The sequence below is a fragment of the Dothidotthia symphoricarpi genome (genome assembly GCF_010015815.1).
Source record: "Dothidotthia symphoricarpi CBS 119687 unplaced genomic scaffold P153scaffold_21, whole genome shotgun sequence".
Lineage (NCBI taxonomy): Eukaryota > Fungi > Ascomycota > Dothideomycetes > Pleosporales > Dothidotthiaceae > Dothidotthia > Dothidotthia symphoricarpi.
In genome coordinates this window covers 279,865-296,793 of record NW_022985028.1, presented here as the reverse complement: position 1 = coordinate 296,793, position 16,929 = coordinate 279,865, and the positions used below count along the sequence as shown (strand labels likewise).

At 50.0% G+C, this 16,929-nt stretch overlaps 7 protein-coding genes and 1 non-coding gene across 8 annotated transcripts; 3 read left to right on the top strand and 5 right to left on the bottom strand.

The window, feature by feature from the left end:
• Positions 1-960: 960 nt before the first annotated feature.
• On the top strand, positions 961-2,220 carry P153DRAFT_117959 (uncharacterized protein). The gene is made up of 3 exons (XM_033661954.1): positions 961-1,229; positions 1,280-1,510; positions 1,561-2,220. Exons 1-3 carry the CDS (start codon positions 1,110-1,112, stop codon positions 1,882-1,884), a joined length of 675 nt encoding a protein of 224 aa, XP_033519398.1. The 5' UTR covers positions 961-1,109; the 3' UTR covers positions 1,885-2,220.
• A 1,682-nt stretch (positions 2,221-3,902) lies between these two features.
• Positions 3,903-6,450, top strand: P153DRAFT_349168 (HET-domain-containing protein). Its single transcript, XM_033666237.1, has 2 exons — positions 3,903-3,929; positions 3,987-6,450. Exon 2 carries the CDS (start codon positions 4,128-4,130, stop codon positions 6,330-6,332), a length of 2,205 nt encoding a protein of 734 aa, XP_033519397.1. The 5' UTR covers positions 3,903-3,929; positions 3,987-4,127; the 3' UTR covers positions 6,333-6,450.
• A 683-nt stretch (positions 6,451-7,133) lies between these two features.
• On the top strand, positions 7,134-7,228 carry P153DRAFT_t112. Its single transcript has one exon. It is a non-coding gene; the product is annotated as a tRNA-Glu (tRNA).
• Positions 7,229-7,634: 406 nt separating this feature from the next.
• Positions 7,635-8,735, bottom strand: P153DRAFT_370328 (eIF-3 RNA-binding subunit). The gene is made up of 3 exons (XM_033669017.1): positions 8,702-8,735; positions 7,873-8,651; positions 7,635-7,814 (listed from the first exon to the last, which is right to left on the bottom strand). The coding sequence occupies exons 1-3, from the start codon at positions 8,716-8,718 to the stop codon at positions 7,765-7,767; spliced, it is 846 nt and encodes a 281-aa protein (XP_033519396.1). The 5' UTR covers positions 8,719-8,735; the 3' UTR covers positions 7,635-7,764.
• A 405-nt stretch (positions 8,736-9,140) lies between these two features.
• On the bottom strand, positions 9,141-10,025 carry P153DRAFT_379085 (uncharacterized protein; the record flags this gene model as incomplete). Its single annotated transcript, XM_033669843.1, has 3 exons — positions 9,141-9,400; positions 9,601-9,828; positions 9,878-10,025. 3 exons carry the CDS (start codon positions 10,023-10,025, stop codon positions 9,141-9,143), a joined length of 636 nt encoding a protein of 211 aa, XP_033519395.1.
• A 1,346-nt stretch (positions 10,026-11,371) lies between these two features.
• P153DRAFT_301088 (uncharacterized protein) lies at positions 11,372-12,472 on the bottom strand (the record flags this gene model as incomplete). The annotated part of the gene is made up of 2 exons (XM_033664365.1): positions 11,372-12,042; positions 12,133-12,472. The coding sequence occupies 2 exons, from the start codon at positions 12,470-12,472 to the stop codon at positions 11,372-11,374; spliced, it is 1,011 nt and encodes a 336-aa protein (XP_033519394.1).
• Positions 12,473-12,948: 476 nt separating this feature from the next.
• On the bottom strand, positions 12,949-14,654 carry P153DRAFT_370325 (uncharacterized protein). The gene is made up of 5 exons (XM_033669016.1): positions 14,441-14,654; positions 14,356-14,388; positions 14,220-14,303; positions 13,365-14,160; positions 12,949-13,281 (listed from the first exon to the last, which is right to left on the bottom strand). The coding sequence occupies exons 1-5, from the start codon at positions 14,557-14,559 to the stop codon at positions 13,174-13,176; spliced, it is 1,140 nt and encodes a 379-aa protein (XP_033519393.1). The 5' UTR covers positions 14,560-14,654; the 3' UTR covers positions 12,949-13,173.
• Positions 14,655-15,428: 774 nt separating this feature from the next.
• On the bottom strand, positions 15,429-16,612 carry P153DRAFT_360631 (NPD-domain-containing protein; the record flags this gene model as incomplete). Its single annotated transcript, XM_033666929.1, has 3 exons — positions 15,429-16,230; positions 16,288-16,549; positions 16,600-16,612. 3 exons carry the CDS (start codon positions 16,610-16,612, stop codon positions 15,429-15,431), a joined length of 1,077 nt encoding a protein of 358 aa, XP_033519392.1.
• Between the last annotated feature and the right edge of the window lie 317 nt (positions 16,613-16,929).

The following is a 16,929-nucleotide window of genomic DNA, read 5'->3' as shown; positions in this document are numbered from 1 at the left end:
AACGAACTTCAGTGTTGCGGCCTGAGGTTATCGAGCCGTTCTGCGCCGTATCTGACTTGATCCTAACGTCCATCGATGCAACGTGGGGAACCTGATGCATGTGACGGCCACTTGTTCTCGCGTTGGTGAACAGATAGAGCGAAAGGTGCAAAGTCGGTGACGGCGGTTATACCTTGCAAGCCACACGGGTGTAACTAGCCCAAAGCAACACCTTTAGGCGACTGGATCTCGGCCCGCGGTTGCGATCACCAATGTGAACGCAACTTCCTGTGGTACTTTTAGATCGCTATTTTCCAGGCACAGCTCAATGCTACCTTGGATCGTGTACCCCTCTGATACCGCAAGTTGTCCCCATGGATCTTGTGACGCTCTCTTTATCAGACCAGGACTGATGGCTAAGGTAGGAGGATGCACCAGATAACCCATCCTTCATCTTGTCTAGTGTACCAATTTTAGTTGATACCACTTTCACCACGATAGAACAGGAATTTCAGCCCTACCATGCGTCTTGACAAAACATGCTTGAATAGGCAAGTTCTGGCGACGTAATCGTTCAAACGAGAGCTGCATGTTCAACTTGTGGTACTAATCGTGGTTTAGTATGATACATCTGCCAATCATTTATCAAAGACCTGATACGGTATAGCGTACACTGCTGCCGACCCCTGCCTCTACGACTCACCGGGGGACCAGAATAGCGACAACCAGCCGCACCGCTGAGCCGTGCTGCAGGTGTATGCCTACGGAAAGACCATGTCCCCACATTCGTCAAGCCGCACTCTGCACCCACTCTCGAATATCCCGGGTCCATCCGTAGCCGTTGATGCACGCGCTATCATATTGGCGGACAAACCCCTTCTCAAGGCTTCGACCCATTAAAGCCGATAGGGAAACGCGCCCGTTGTATAAGATCTCAACTCCCCCACGTTGTGTGGACCGACCTTTCTTAACACCCAAGCAACCTAACATCGACTGTACTCTCTACGAGCGTCCCTGACCTGCCAACTAAAAGTTATACAATTGGATAGCCAGATCAAAATCTCGGCTCAGAACAACCATTGAAAACAACAACAATAACCCCCCTCATCACTCCACACACACATCACACAATGGATTCTCAGTCATTCAATTACTGGCTATCACACGGCAGTTACGTGCCTCCGCAACAAGCCATAGTATTCGATTTGCCTCCGGACCTTTCTAAAGTTCCCAGCTTGAGTGAATCTCCAGTATGCACATAATCAAACCTATCCTTGAACTCCACTCTAACCTCGCAAAGGTCTCCTCCACATTTGATCAGTTCCCCACGCCAGTGCCTCAGGTCTACTACCCGCAAACTATGGACGAGCCAGTGCAGTTCGGATCATATCCCTTACCAATGACTCCATCAGATCTTGGGTCAGATCGCGGTAGTCCTTACAGTAGTCCCCGTCCACTACCACATACAGAGCAACATTTCGCGCAAATTCCTATTAGTGTGCCAGCCGAGAGGGTACATACTACCTCAGGGGTAGGTTCATGTACACCTTCTGATTCTATCAAAATCTAACTGATTTGCAGCGGCGACGAGCTCAGAATCGCGCAGCTCAGCGCGCGTTTCGCGAACGCAAGGAGCAGCATGCTCGCAACCTCGAAATTCAGCTAGAAACTCTCACAGACAAGTACAGCAACCTCGAGGTATCGCACCTGGAACTTAATATTGCGTACGAGAAGTTACGGAAAACCATTGAGCTACTCACACAAGACGATGACGCTGATGGTGAAGATGAGGATGGTCAGAGCACCCGCAGGAGAAATAACAACTCAGATACCCTGCGAAAACTGTTGGATATACTACATGGCGAGTTCAAGGGTACCCAGTCCATCAAGGCTGAATCTGTTTAGTCTATTGCGAGATGGCGCTGGAGCGTTGGTGACTATTCTCTACATTACTTCCTTTCCTGTCTATACCCCGTTTACTTTTACTTTTGTAAGCTGCTTTGGTCAACTCTCTCTTCCACTTGGAGGGGAGACACAACGAGGTGCTAGTTGAGCCAACCTTCTTTCAACATCGTCACGAGCGTCGTGGAACACAACAAAATGTCACCACGGTAGGGGACGAGATATGCATAGTCGAAGATATCATGACAAGCAACGATAAACCCGTTTATCATGTCTCTACTTTACGGTATTGAAGCCTGTGAATAGCCTCTCTAGAACTTCACTATTTTATTTCCTAAGTTCATTGTGCATAACAACGTAAGGCGCAAACTCAGAGGTGTTGGGGTTTGGTGTCGTACAGGGACTTCATTTCTAATGATCTCCAAATTTCCACCAATAAATGATCATATAGCTCCGGTCGGAGTATGTCCTATCTTGTATTTGCGCCACACCTGCATGCTCACTAGACCCCAATGGGCCCCAAACGTCTATGAAAGACGAGATCTGTGGCTTTAAGCAGTTGCTATTCGCACAATGAATCCCGGGCGAATGGAGACGCCGATGAAGCTCCAGACCGGTGAGAAACAGAGTATGTAATGCTTGGACCGTGTTCTGACTAGTGGATGTGATTGGACTTCAAACACTGACAAGCATCAGACTCAATTTTGCCTGAAAGCCGTTCGTTACCCCCTTGCTAGCGTTATCCCAAAGGGGCCAATTCATACGGTACTCGGTAGGGCTGGACCCGTTCCATGAGTGTCTGCGGGGGAGTTGGGCCATCTCATGGGTCATCGGTGAACACGAATAGACAAACTTGACCAGTTTCTCAACGAAAATAACATGCATAGAGTAACACGTACACGTTCTGCGAAGCTACCATGAGTATTGAGGGTGCAACATGTACAGAAGGATGCATCGGAACCTTGAAGGTATGCGCAAGCGAGCGTAACCTCAAGTAAGAACAGTAGGAGCAAGCCAATACATAGAAGAGCTATGTGCTGTTCAGCGCTTGTCGTCACTACTAGTGGGGTTATGAAAGCGGGTCAATGATCACCTTTTTCTGACATGCAGGAATCAATAAGGGCGAGAATAGAAATGGTACCTTTTTCCTATATGAGCTTCGCTAAACGTTGGAAAAGCTTAGCAAGGCTCGCTTGCCCTTGTAACCCCCAAAAATAGCTCGTCTATACGAAGCATCGCACAACGGTTTGCGGTTAGAAGAAAGTGAAGGATTGCGGTGCGTGTTCTTCTACCGTCGCTGCATATGTATCAATATGGTGCTTAGAGTAGGCAATGTACAATATTTCAACCACTTTGGACAGTAACAAAGCTGTCTGCAGCAAACCTATGCTCTCGAATTGGCATCAGAATGCGACGATACGGTACATGTGGCGGGGAAAGTCCAGGTCTCAAGATGAAGTTGGTAAAACCCATTGGGGCGTTTCGCGCGTCTTGCGGAGTTGGAAAAACGCCCATGACTATCTCTATAATCGGTAGCTTGGGCCGTAATCAATTCGCTTCGCGAAGTGGGGGCCGATTTTCATAATAGAGCCGTTGCTGAATTTGAAAACCTGTAGCTAAAATAGTGTCAGATTTAAAAAGGCGTAACAGAGAGTTTAGAAGATCTCGGCACAGGGGAACAGACAGAACGACTCACGTTTGAAGGTTGAGTGGATCTGAGTGCAAATCAATGTTACACGGGATAAACTCACAAAGCATAACTGTGACCGTGATTCTGTTTACTCTTTTAAAAAGCTAACAGAATCTCACGCGGGAACCATGTAAGATCAGTGCTGTAACCCTCAACTGTGCCACTAAGAGCTCAACTACAGCCTGAGTTTTTCATTAGTACTGGTTTCGTAGTTTGAAGCGAGATTACCGTTTAGAGATGAAAGAAGCAGGCGCGTGGAAGTCACCCCAACTTTTAGTTTCCGTCGCTAGCGCAAAGCGGGGTTCACGAAGGACAACGTCATCCACTTTACCACTCTCGGTCACAACTACAAACATCTGTAAGAAGCTATTTAAACAATCACGTTCTTGTTTCCTTTTGAACTAACGATCATGAGCTTGGTTCCACTAGGTTGATCAACTCATTGCGTTGGCGCGGCGTCCGCATTCCTCGTCTTCCTCATCCAGCTCGATCTCACGGGGATGGACTCGTCTAATATTGTTTAAAATCTATCACAGTTCTGTTGGATAAGGCAGCAATGGGAAGGTGCCAATGCTGTACTGGTCTCACTATCAACAACCTCATTGATCTTGTTCCAATTGAACTTGCCGGCCACGATTTCCCACAGAAGGATTTTTATCAGCACCATGATTCCATTGAAGACCTCGAAAACTCGGCCAACGAAGGATGTGACTTTTGTGGGTTCATTTTGGAATGCTTAAAGGGATTTCGGGACACTGACCGCTGGATTGCGGACGAGTGGGAGGGTGCGGGTCTTCAAGTCGAAGACTCATTGTATACTGCTGCAAAGAAGTTGCCGTTCTCACACATCAAGTTCTGCATCACATCTGCAGAGCTAAAGATCGACAGCACTCTGGCAGATGTTCGCGCATATGATCGCCTTCTAGTCCAAGTTGGTCCAATCAAAGATTATGGTAATGATTACGATCTTGAAGTCGATGATCAACCCGAGTTCCCGTTAATTTGGCTGAGGCTGAGCATTCCGAGAGATAGGCCTCTGTTCTCGGGACATTTGCGAATAGGCCGTTATCAGTTGGACGAGCAGCTAGAATCTGACAGCAACATGACCATCGCAACTACATGGCTACATGAATGTGAGATCATGCACTCGGGCTGCCTTTCCGGCACTCTTCCAGAGCTTCCGACCCGTGTTATTGATGTTGGAATAGATGACTTGGAGATTCTCCGCATCGTTCAACCTAATAAACTGAGGGCCAAGTATGTTGCTCTGAGCCACTGTTGGGGAGGATGCATCACGCCCGTGCTGTCAAGCAAGATGATGGAAACGTTCCAAGAAACGCTGCCGTTCAGTGATCTTCCACGTAATTTCCGAGATGCGGTTACCATTGTCAGACGACTGGGAATTCAGTATCTGTGGATCGATTGCCTTTGCATCGTACAAGACTCGAAGAAGGATTGGGAGCAAGAGTCCAAGAAGATGGGTTCTATATATCGAGACTCGACAGTCACGATATCGGCACTAACCTCAAAAGGCAGTACGCATGGGATCCTAACGAGGGAGTCTCCAACACAGGCCCCGTCACCCCGACCAGTCCGCATAAAGATGTCCATTGATAATGCCCAGGAAACAGTCCAGGTTGAGCGCGAAGGCTTTGACGACGAAAACTTGCATTCGCTAGACGCATTTTCCATTCTCTCTTCTCGTGGCTGGTGCTTGCAAGAATCGATCCTTCCGCCACGACAGCTCTACTACGGCAAACGACAGATCTACTGGCGCTGTCCCGCCGGTTATCGTAGCGCTGACGGAGCAACATCAGGCATGCAGGTACCGGAAAATCGGTTTGAGCATCTGTCAAGTGTTATCTTTCATGATATATCATCTCCAACTGCAAAGACCTCATATCCCGACCTCAGGTGTCTTCTTGAAGACTATTACGGGCTAGTCGAACAGTATTCTCATCGACAACTCAGCTTTGGCTCTGACAAGTTTCCCGCGTTCTCGGGTATTGTGCAACGCTTGCACGGTGTGTTGGGTGGGAAATACCTAGCCGGAATATGGAGCTCGGATCTGGCATTGGGTCTGTTGTGGCGTTCTGAGATGAGTACTTGCGAGCATGTGCAACCCTATCGTGCGCCATCATGGTCATGGGCGGTTACGGACGAGCGGGTGCAGTTCGACAACAAAGACGGCCTAAAAGATACATCAGCGACTATCGAGCTCATCGACGATAAGATCGTGTTAGGCGACGAAAGCAATCCTTACGGCCAGGTCACATCGGCTTCCATCACTGTACGAGGTTTCACGATGTCTCTGAAACGTAGTCGACAATACGTAGACAAACGACTCTCCTCTTACTATAGTGGTTATGGATACTGGGACGAGGCTTCAAGCGTTGATGAAGATTTGTACCCAGAGACACGCGGGCAAACGCTCACGAGTCTACTTTTGGCCAGCGATCAGGACAATGTGTACATCTTGTCGATTACAGTACGTGGCTGGGGGGAGGATGTAGATGCTGATCTGGAGATCGATTTCACTGCTATCCAAGAGACATGTCTTGCATTGTTAGTACATGTGGATGAGAAAAATGACGGCCAGGGACGTACATCTTCGCCCTTGCAGGGTCTTATCCTTAAGCCGGTCATCGAAGATTCAACAGATATGGTCGCTACATTTGAAAGAATGGGAATGTTTTATTTCGATCCAATGCAACTGTCGCGGCTAGAAGCTTGGGAGCGCAAAACCGTAAGGTTGGTGTAGATAGTTTGAAAATGATCGGCCTAGACCTTGTACCATGGAACCTTGTCTTGTATGAGGCCATGCCGACGGCTTAAGTTATTATCACGCTTGCAAGCTCATTGTAAAGCTCAGACAATGCAAACAGTAACCAAATCATGAGTGTTACTGTATAAGTCTAGATAAGTAGACAAATCGTAGCTCATGAGCCTATTTGAATACTAGCAGATAGACTTGATAACATAGTTTTCTCATAGTCTGCTGTTGAAGAGGCCTTCTCACAGCTATCATTGACTTTTCAAGGTGCGACACAGAAGATTAATTGCTCTTTAATATAATCTGGGAGTCTTGAGTTCTTACACAAGTAATCTTTGCCTTTTCTCTACAGTAAACACTTTGCGATGGACGACTTGTCAACTACGAGGGCCTCTACTGTGCTCCACGATTGAGGTAGTATGAATAGCAAGCATGCTGCCGGACAGAAGAATGAGATAAATATGACAATCCAAGCAGTGGTGAGCCGTAGTTTCTGCTGGCGGATTGTGTATGTCCATAAGTGGACATCAGAGGATCCGGAAGACCGTTCAAGACCGAGGAACCATACGAGAATATAGTCACCCAATTTCCAGAAGCTGACGACTGAGCTGACGATACTCTATCGAATTCTGAGTAAATCGGTTGATTTGTGGCTACTTTGGATAACTCCCAGAGTCACCATGGAAGATGGTCGCTTCTTGGTGTGGGATTGGCTCGAGACTGTGCGAGATTAGAATGTAAATTTTGACAAACGCCATTCTTCCATCAAACAACACAACAGTTGTCTCATCCGAAATAGTATAGTGGCTAGTATACCCCGCTCTCATCAGATCATCAGAAACGATAGTGCCGGGGAGACCGGGGTTCAATTCCCCGTTTCGGAACATTTTTTGTTTTGCCCTTTTGCTGGATTGTCTTTCAATCTGCCTTTTTGTCGACATACACTCTTTTCCGTTTCTTTTTGCAGATCTCGCCGCTTCATGCTTGCAATCGATAGGTTCCCGTCTCGGAACGATCTTCGTAGTCTCTTTTGCACTATCTCCTCGCTCGGCATCCATCCACGAGAACTGGGAGGCTCAAGTGAGTTTGGACGTCTGCTGGTTGCCAGTATATAGCAGCTTGATGAGCTATGATCCCACCTTGTTTTAAGGCTTTGCTCATGTAGGTTTGATTGTGGTATCTGCCCAAGCTCTGAAATGCATGTGGCCGTCTCAAACAGTCAAGCAACGATCACGAATCAAACCAGTCAATCAAGATGAGCGCAGAATTGCCAGATCATGAAGAGTGTCGTTCGGAATCCATTCGTAATAACTACCGTCAGCCATCACAGTCCATCTATTGACATTGACATTGACATGAAGCATATGCCATGTCCCAAACGCCGCTATGCAGACCTGCCCATACCCTCGAACTGACCCGTTCAAGCCTTCTTCGCGAACTCGACACGCAGGATAAGATGTCCGAAACCGACTGTGATATATGTCAGCACAGCCCAGAGCGTCATAACCACCACTGGAACACGACTTACATCCATCCATCTTCTCGCAGGCCTTGGCGGCGTCGTCTCGGTCGGCGTAACTGACAAACGCAAAGCCCTTGGCCCGTCCTGTCTCTCTGTCCTTTGCCAAAAAGACTCTTGTAACGTGTCCGTGCCTGGAGAACATGTCGCGCAGATCCTGCTCCTCGGCCATTTCGGAAACGTTCGTAACGCGTAGCGTGGCGCTGTCGTCGCGATCAAACTTGCCGCCCATCTTCTCACCCGCACCGCCGCGGCCACGAAGATGAGGAGGAACGTAACCACCGGCGCCAGTCCCCAGACCACCTTGCGCGCCACCAGGCGCATCGTCGGGCATGTCTGCGGGCGCAACGTCGCCTTCGGGGGCCATGGTGTCCTTGAAGGGGCACTTTGTGGTGAAATGGTCGCCCGAGCAGATACGGCACTTGATCTTCGCGTTCTTGAGCTCCATCTGCTTCTTCTCGTCCTCGCCCTTGTCCTCGGTGCTGGCCTTCCAGTTGGCCACGGGGCGGAAGTGGATGTTCTCGGCGACCGAGACTGTGTCTGTCTGTGGGCCCGCAGCCTTGCCCTTTTCTTGCCCGAATTTCGCCCATGCCTTGCGCTCGGCCACGCGGGGGTTCACCACCTGCTTGATGACCGTCTTCTTGATGCGGCGGGTCGTCTTGTATTTCTTGCCGTCGTCGCCGATGCGGTATGTGATTATTGTCTCGGTTCCATCCTTGTTCTTGGTGATTTGCTGCGCGGGGAGTTGAACGTCGTTGTCGTCCTCTTCTTCGGCCCAGTCGGTGCGCCTACGATGTGTTAGTGAATGCGGAATTTAAGTGTGGGGAGGTTAGATTACCCTGCTACTCGAGACATGGCTGCGGTATGTGTGGTGGGTGGGATGTGTAGGCGTTGCAGTGATGGCGATGTTTCTGTCCGTTGGTGCCGCCGATTCGAAAGTGGAAGTGGCGCTGCGTGGGGCAAGCGATATTCAAAATCTTGGCATCACACTGCCTAACCTCCACACAAGAATCACTGACAGCCATACACATGCGTCGTTCTACTATAGACAGTTAAATCAATGGTTGACAAAGAGGCAGGCAACAAGTCAAGACTGGACAGCTGTCCTGGTCATTCATCGACTCGTATCAGGCTGATTATGGATTCATCACGTAGGGTCTTCCGAGTGCGAACATGTAGCCCATATCCTGATTGAGACTCCATGGACACAAATCATGGCATGGTTGGACTAGACTTTGATTACGCTACTACTTCTGAGGATAACAAACATATCAAACCTACCCCTCAGACCCCAGATTCCACTGCACCCGGCCGAGCTTGCCGTAAGACTGACCAACAGGCATAGGCTTTGGTTGCTGAATGACATCGCTGCTCGTGCGAGGGATGAGTTGCATCGGCGCTGGCGGGTTCATGTAGGCGGACGATGAGTCGCTGTGTCCACGAAGAAATTGTGGGTGTTGGAAGTACTGCATGTGCTGGCCAGCCGCAGGAGAATGAAGGTCTTTGATGAGACGGTCGGAGGAAAGACTGTCATAAACTGTCAGTACATTCAGTAGTTGAGAAAGCGATGTCCTTACTCCTGTGGTGTTACACTGCCCTTACGACTCGCTGGTACACTGCTTGTACCAATCACACTCCCACCCACGCTCGACGGACTGTACAAGCTGCCGTTCATACTCGCAGTATTCTATGCTGCAGCATGTTGTGCTTGGGGCGTAGCTGGCAGCCATCCGCTACTGGTGATGCCCTCCGCATCCATGAGCCGCTGTAAAAGGTCTTCAGTGATGACGAGGAGATGCTCGAGAGCAGCAAGGCGCGAGCTTTCCTTTGCGGACGAGCAGTGAACGTACGACCTACTCGTCGGATTGTGTTCGACGATCGCGGCTCCTATCTTTCTTGAGGAAGCTGGGGCGAAGCTTATCACGTCGAGACAGCGATTCGGTCCATAAATCGCGCGCGCGTTCGCTCGATCCTGTCAGTAATCTCAATTGAGAGGTGGAGCAATATCACTTACCGAGCACTCTTCCCCTCGTACTTTCCAAAGAATCCTCGCTGTCCTTGTCCTCCATACGATGCAGAATCTGAGTGGCTGTCCGCTCCAGCGCCAGATTCTCGTAGCTGCTGCTTTTTCCGTGCTTCATGTCCTTCAGAGCCTCGATCATCTTGTGGCAGGGACTGAACTCGACTGACAGTCGACGATCTACTGGAGGTGGCTGAGTGGACTGATGCCCCAGAGTTGGCTGTACTTCCGGTTTGAACGCGTTTTAGCTTGTGAACGCGACTGTTCGAGTTGACACGGGTAAATGAGCTAATGGAGTTGACACGAGTGATGCTCGGCGAAGCTGAATTCGACCGAGAACCGTCGAGCTGGCGCTGGATTCTCCGTTGCTCTTTCCTTCTGCGTGCCGCTACTTTGTCTGTCCTTCGCTGCTCCTCTTCAGCCTTGCACCGCTCAATCTCGTACTTCCAGTCGATCGATTTGTCAATGTATTCTGGGCTTTTCTTGGACCAAGGGCTATATTCTACGACTTCGAGTCTTTGCTCAATATTTTTCCGACGACTTGAGCTTGAGCCGGGTGCCGAATATCTTCTGCTGATGCTTGTTGAGTACGCCGTCCCTAGGCTAGGTCTTTGACCGTCTGAGGTCGCCAGAACTGCAAAATCCTCGTCGATGGCTGCTAGGACAAATCTTTCAAGTGTTCCTTGCCGTAGCTCTGGGAATGCTCCGCAGCTCGGGATGCAGATGGAGAGCAGGTTGACGGTTGATGTCGGAGCTGTTACAGTTACTACTACGTAGGCACTAAAGTGTGGCTAGAGAATAGACACACATTACCAAGGAAGATTGCCCGCCGTGTTGGCGGTACGCGTCTGATATCGCCTGAAGGACGCAGCGAGCAGTTGGACGAGGTGAGAACGTGCTTGTGAGTCGAGGTAATGTCTGATAATGGAGAGACGGAAGAGAAAATGACCATAGAGATACGGAGGAATACGCTGGGAGTATAGGTGCAGCTCAAGTAGGACAATATTGAATCATAGCCAAACAAGCATGACCCCGTGAGAAAAAGTGGAGAGATGAGAAGGTAGCGAAGGTCGAGCGTGACGCATTGGGTTTGTTGTCGAGGCCATTGTGGGTTGTGACTGCCTCTCGCTATACCTACATTTGCGGAGCTGCCATTCTGCGAACCGAACTAATAGCGAGGCGTTCAGCGATAAAATTAACGGCAGGGACGATACTATCAGGCCACTTCGACGTATCTCTACAACTTCGTCAGACAGTCGACTTAGCCTTTGATCAGTTGGTGATTATGTGAAGCAGAGCACATGCCAGTACAAACGCGAATGAGACGTGATTGACTAGATGGTAACAAGACTGTGTGGATGTGCGAATAGGTACATGAGACTGCACGCATTATAAAGGACAAGCAAGTGACTGGACCTAACCAACCCGAGCGACGCCCGAACAAGTGTCAGGATGAATCCAGTCAGGCAATAAGTTGCCACAGATAGCTTAAACCAAGCCATAGAGTGGTCGAGGCAAAGGCGCGCAGATCTGACGACTGTCGCCAGCCCTCGACCTCGCATCCTTAAGCCCGACATACGCTTCACGTCTTGCTGGGTTACCAACCGTGACGCTCCACGTACTAAGTCCATAGTAGACACCGATATGATGCACAAGCCAACGTCCAAAGCTACCACCCACATCTTCCTCTGGCGTCTCGAAGAGCATGAGCTCGCGCTTGACTCGCTCAGCTTCCGAGTTTGCCTGGAAATCGTTCATCTGACCATTGCGTCCCACAAACACGATCTCATCGTCCTCACTATCGGGGTCAGCTGGCAAGCCGTCTTGCTCTGCCTTGCGTTCCTTCTCTTCCCAATCCGCCACAAACTTCCGTACTTCTCCCTCAAGGTCCATCAGCAGGCCTTTCGCGCCTCGGGAGCGCTTGAGTTTCTCGCGCAGCTCCTTAGGCACGACACCAGGACTCGTGGGCTTGTTGGCTACCGTCTTCGACGCAGATTTCACCGCGTTAGCGGCAACCTTGCGTTCATTCTGTTGACGCTTGAGACCAGCGTCCCAAAGTGGCGCGAGGTAGTAGGGGCAGTGGGCGACGCGGTGCGTGGGGTGGACTTCCCAATCTTTGGATGTGGGGGGCTCGGCGTAGGGATTGTTGACAAGGTGGTCTGATCAGCACTATTAGATGTTGTCGTAACATATGCAGCATCGATGCGGCGCTGCGCAAAGCGTCTCTGAGAGGGGCGAACCCAACGTACCGTTCTCCCACCTCTGCCTGCGCCGGCTGCCCTCGTTGCCCTTGAGCAGCGCTTCACGCCTCTTCAAGCTATCACGTCGTACCGGCTCCTTGCGGGGAAAGTAGCTGCCCTCCTTCGCAGCCGTGGCAGCTCCAGCAGGGCGCGCACGAGCGGGAGGCGCGTCATGCTCGTCAAGCGGAATCGCAAGCGTGACCGAGGTACCCGCCACCACCTCTCCTCCAGGGGTAGCGATAGTCACAGAGCTCAGAGCGGCAGTTGCCTGCTCAGTCCATGCCTCAATGTCAATAGGTTGCGGTGGAGCAGCCTGTTGAGGGCTGGAGGGGGTTTCGCCGATGGCCATGGTGGCGTTGCGAGTTGCCAAGTTGCAATTGAGAGGAACACAAAGAGGAAGGCGCAAAGCGGAAGAGGTTAAGATAGACAAACTTGCACTGCAAATGCCCAATGTGTAAGAGAGCAATAGACAAGAGAGGACCGAGGATGTAGGAGCGTTGTTGTTGAGTACATGATACGTTCCGAGATAGGCATCTCACTCTAGTCATGCCGTCATCCAATCAGCTTACAACGTGGGGCGATCTACCGCATCCCGGGAGAGTGGAGTAAGACAATAGGAGTCATGCCTCGGTGACTGTTCGCGGCGCAGCATGTGGAAGATTGGCAAGTATGACAGCTTCTTCAATCGATGATGGTAGATCACGCTTCGACAAACGCGATGAGCATTGTGGAAGGCTTGACGGTGACACAAAGAAACCCCGCTAGCTAAAGGCGGGCAAGCTGGGATCGATGAGACGGCGCTTATCGTGAGTCTAGAGTTGTTTGTAGGTGTATCGTGATATTCTGCCTTCTGCTATTCTACCAAACACATTCGCAAGATTCAGAGTGCCTTTGTATTTTCCTCAACCCGCTGCCAGGACTCGTAGAAGTTCATGACATCGATGCAAATTGTATACATTAAGATCCCAACCACTATATTGCGTCCACAAAAGTTGACGCATCGCGTTGATCCCGCTTTCACCTGAGTCCTCGACGGTTCCTAAATCTGAATCAGGGGAAAAAGTAATCGTATGGGTCCGGGTTTGAGTCTTCGTCTGGATCGTAATCTGGGTCATTTTCATACCGATAATCTCGATCTGATTCGGGGATGTGGGGTAGCTAGCAAGCAGAAAGTGGACTATCAGTACGGTTCATTGATCTTCGAGATCTTCTAAGAGGCGATTTTGAGGGACTCGTCATACCTTGTCGAAATGTGCCACGGCGTCTTGGTGCCATGTTGGAGGAGGAAATATGCTCGCCGTGTCAAGCTCTCCCTCTAGACGAATATAACCGTCCAAGTGGTAGTGGCATTTGAAGATCACGCGGATAATCGCACCCTCCTTCTTGAAAACATCTACAACTGGTTTAACGACTTCGAACATCTCTTTCCAAACATTCAGTCTGATGTGCCACTGCGTTACGTCGAACGTAAGCTTGAAGCCCGTTTTGTTCTTGACTTTGAGTAGTGGTTCGAACTCTTGTTGTAAACTCGGTATGTCAAGCATGTCGGTAGTTTCTGTTCCGCTGATTACTTTGCGTTGCTTTTCCATGGCTGCCAAACAATCAAGATTAACATCGATCGTCATTGCTCGCAGAACGGTCGCGGGATTGAGGCCGACGTGGAACGCATCCGTGGTGAGCAGACTCTTAATCGCATCACTAGTGTAAGCGAAAAACAGATGTCCATGCGAGATAGCCGCAGCCTTGTACCATGCCTTCACGATTTCCAAACTTGCCTCGCGTCCTACAAAATCTGGGTTCACAAAATGTGGCTTATCATCATGTGCGTGCTCACTCGTCTTACACTTGCCTTTGCTCTCTCTGCACGGTTCCTTCAAAGGCGAAAACATTCTGTGAGGCGCTGTATCGAGGGTTTCAAAATCCCACAGATGTGCATAGATCATATCCCGGAGCTCAAGGGGAAGGCGCTTGCGCATTTTGGCCATGAGTGATTGGTTGAAAGCTCTGGAGTAGGACTCGATGACGGGTTCAATAGACCTGAGGGGATGGGATCTCAGTAGGAATTCACAACGCTAGAGTGAAGCAATGTTACTTACTCGCTCAAGATTTGGTTTCGTTGCAAGATAACCTCTGCACGCTCCCAGACTAGCTCTTGGATTTCATCGTCAATATCGCATAGCCTGGATGGAATGGTCAATCAATCAGATCTAAACCGCGCCGGAAGACACCTACCTATTTGCTAAAGCGAGTTCTTTCCGCTTGCCGCTATATGAATTAGCTTGAAGCGTAACGCAACTAGGGAAGCCGTTGAACATACGCACAGATACGCTGGCGCACTTCCCGAAGCTCACTCTCCCAATCTCGACCTGGTGATCTTTTGACCTTGGGTTTGACCTTGGTTCGGACCCTGGACCGGACCTTAGTTTGAAACCGCATATTATTCCAAGAATGAAGGGTGAAGAGGCGAAAGTTGGGTGGTTCAAGGAGGTTATATCCAACGCGTCGCCTGGCATGGCACTAGCTCAGAAACCCTGCAACCGGCGATAATTAGAGTTTTGAGTGATTAGATGATGTACCTATAATCTTAGCTCGTTGATTATATGTGTTGATCTTATATAATATAATCTATTTTTGTCATAACAATACGCATCTGAAACACTCCGATGTATGTGCTACTTGCCTATTGCCTTACTGTCACCTTCCGAAATCGATACAAAGTCAGCGGGATCGGAATATCCTGCAGAAGTCTTCCTAAGTTTGCTAATTAGATCCTCTCTTGCGACAACTTAATTTCTACTTTAAGTCTCTGTATTTAGACGGTCAAAAAGATGGAATGGATAATATTGAGGTTCCCCTTCGAATCTCCATAAATTAAGATCATCAACATCGGACATTCCCTCCTATTGCACCAAGGAGTCGCCTCCGTAAGCCAATCGCTCGACGCCACACCAATCGCGCGCTTCGAAAGCTGCAACAATCTCTGTGATGGTCTTATCGATGATATCCAAACCCATGTCAGGGTCCACAAAGCCGATAGATTCTTTGATTGAACTTCGGATATATTCCTCCATGATAGCCTCTAGGAAATGCCATCGTATGCATGTTCCGCGAGCCAGAAGCTTCTCGGCGCGGAATCTACTCATTGAACGAAGGTTATTCAAGTGATTGTCGTTGAAGTATTGCACAGGACACGATGGGAAATATGATGGTACGGTTGAAAGATAATCACGTTGACATTTACTATGAACAACGGAACCGAATCAAACGCCTGCTGAATGTCCAAGAAAAGCGATCGAAACTCATATTCATAGCTTAGCCTTCGAAACGATCAACGAGTTGCTTGTCCGCAGCGCCTTGACGGCGTCGTTCACGAGCTCATCGACAATTGCCTTCGCACTCTTCTTCTCGGTGACTGCGGCGGAAACCTTGCCCATCAGATGGGGTCGTGCGTTGTCCATCATGTCATCGTCAATGTCATCGCCAAGCTTCTCAAGGTCATACTCGACAGGGAGTATACCCTTGCTAGTGAGTTCCCTAATCTCGGAGGCCCTGTTTTCTTCCCAGTCCTGAATGTACTTGTTGGTGCGAACACGCAGAGGTCGCCCCGTGAAGATGATTGTGCGAACGTTGTCGTCCCAGCCGGCAGTTCGAACGGCCTCCTGGTGGTCTTTCGAGGCACCAGCCTCCTCACAGAGAATGAATCGAGTACCAACCCAGACACCAGCGGCACCAAAAGCAAGCATAGCAGCAAGCGACTCGCCGCTGTAGATACCACCAGCAGCAACAATCTGCACCTGCTCGCCGGTCAAGGGTGACTTGTGGCCCTTGACGATCTTGACTGCCTCAGGGATAAAGACAGATGTGGGGACGTCTCCAGTGTGGCCACCACCTTCACCACCCTGTGCGCAGATGAGGTCGACGCCGAGGTCAAGGCACTTCTTGATGTGCTTGGGGTGTCCGATCATGTTCATGTAGAGAATGCCAGCTCCATGGAGCTTCTCCACAACGGCCTTGGGTGGAACACCGACCGCACAGACGAAGAGCTTGGCACCAGAATCGATGATGATGTCGATGAGCTCAGGCAGCTTGCCCTTGGTGTAGTCATAGCTATACAAGAGTCAGCCACGGAGGCCTTTTCCTAGCAGATCCATCGCCGCTACTTACTTGGTCTTGCGCGCAGAGCCACCGACTTGAGGAAGCAGTAGGTCAACACCGAAAGGCGCGTTCTTGTCCGTCAGGTATTCCTTCAACTCGGCGATCTGCTCGCGCAACATGTCTGGGGTGTACCCGATGCCTCCGAGAACACCGATGCCTCCAGCGTTGCTGACGGCAGCCGCAAGCCTAGGCCCAGCAGCCACGTTCATGCCCGCAAGCATGACCGGGTGCTGAATCTTCAGCAGGTCGGTGAGCGTGGTGCGGATTTGTTCTTGGGTTTGTTAGCTGGCGTGGTGGCTCGTGATGAGACAGGGTACATACGTGGAGAAGCCATGTTGGATGGAGTGGATATCGAAATTCCAAAGTTCAAAGGTAGAATGAGGTTCGAACGAGTGTTCCTGGAAGGCGGGTGTGGAGAAACGAAGAGAGGAGAGGAGACACGGGTCTTATGCGACGCTCACTGTCATCAGAGCCGAACCGAGGCACATGTTCGTTCATTCATGGGGTACGCTAACCCCATCCGCGCTAGGCTGTCACGCGTGAAAAACTGGGGTAGTGGAAAGACGTTACGGCCTCCGACATCCGTCCCATCACATGTCAGAACATAGCTCACACCGTGCTACTCGTGACACCAACGGTCGAATCTCGAGT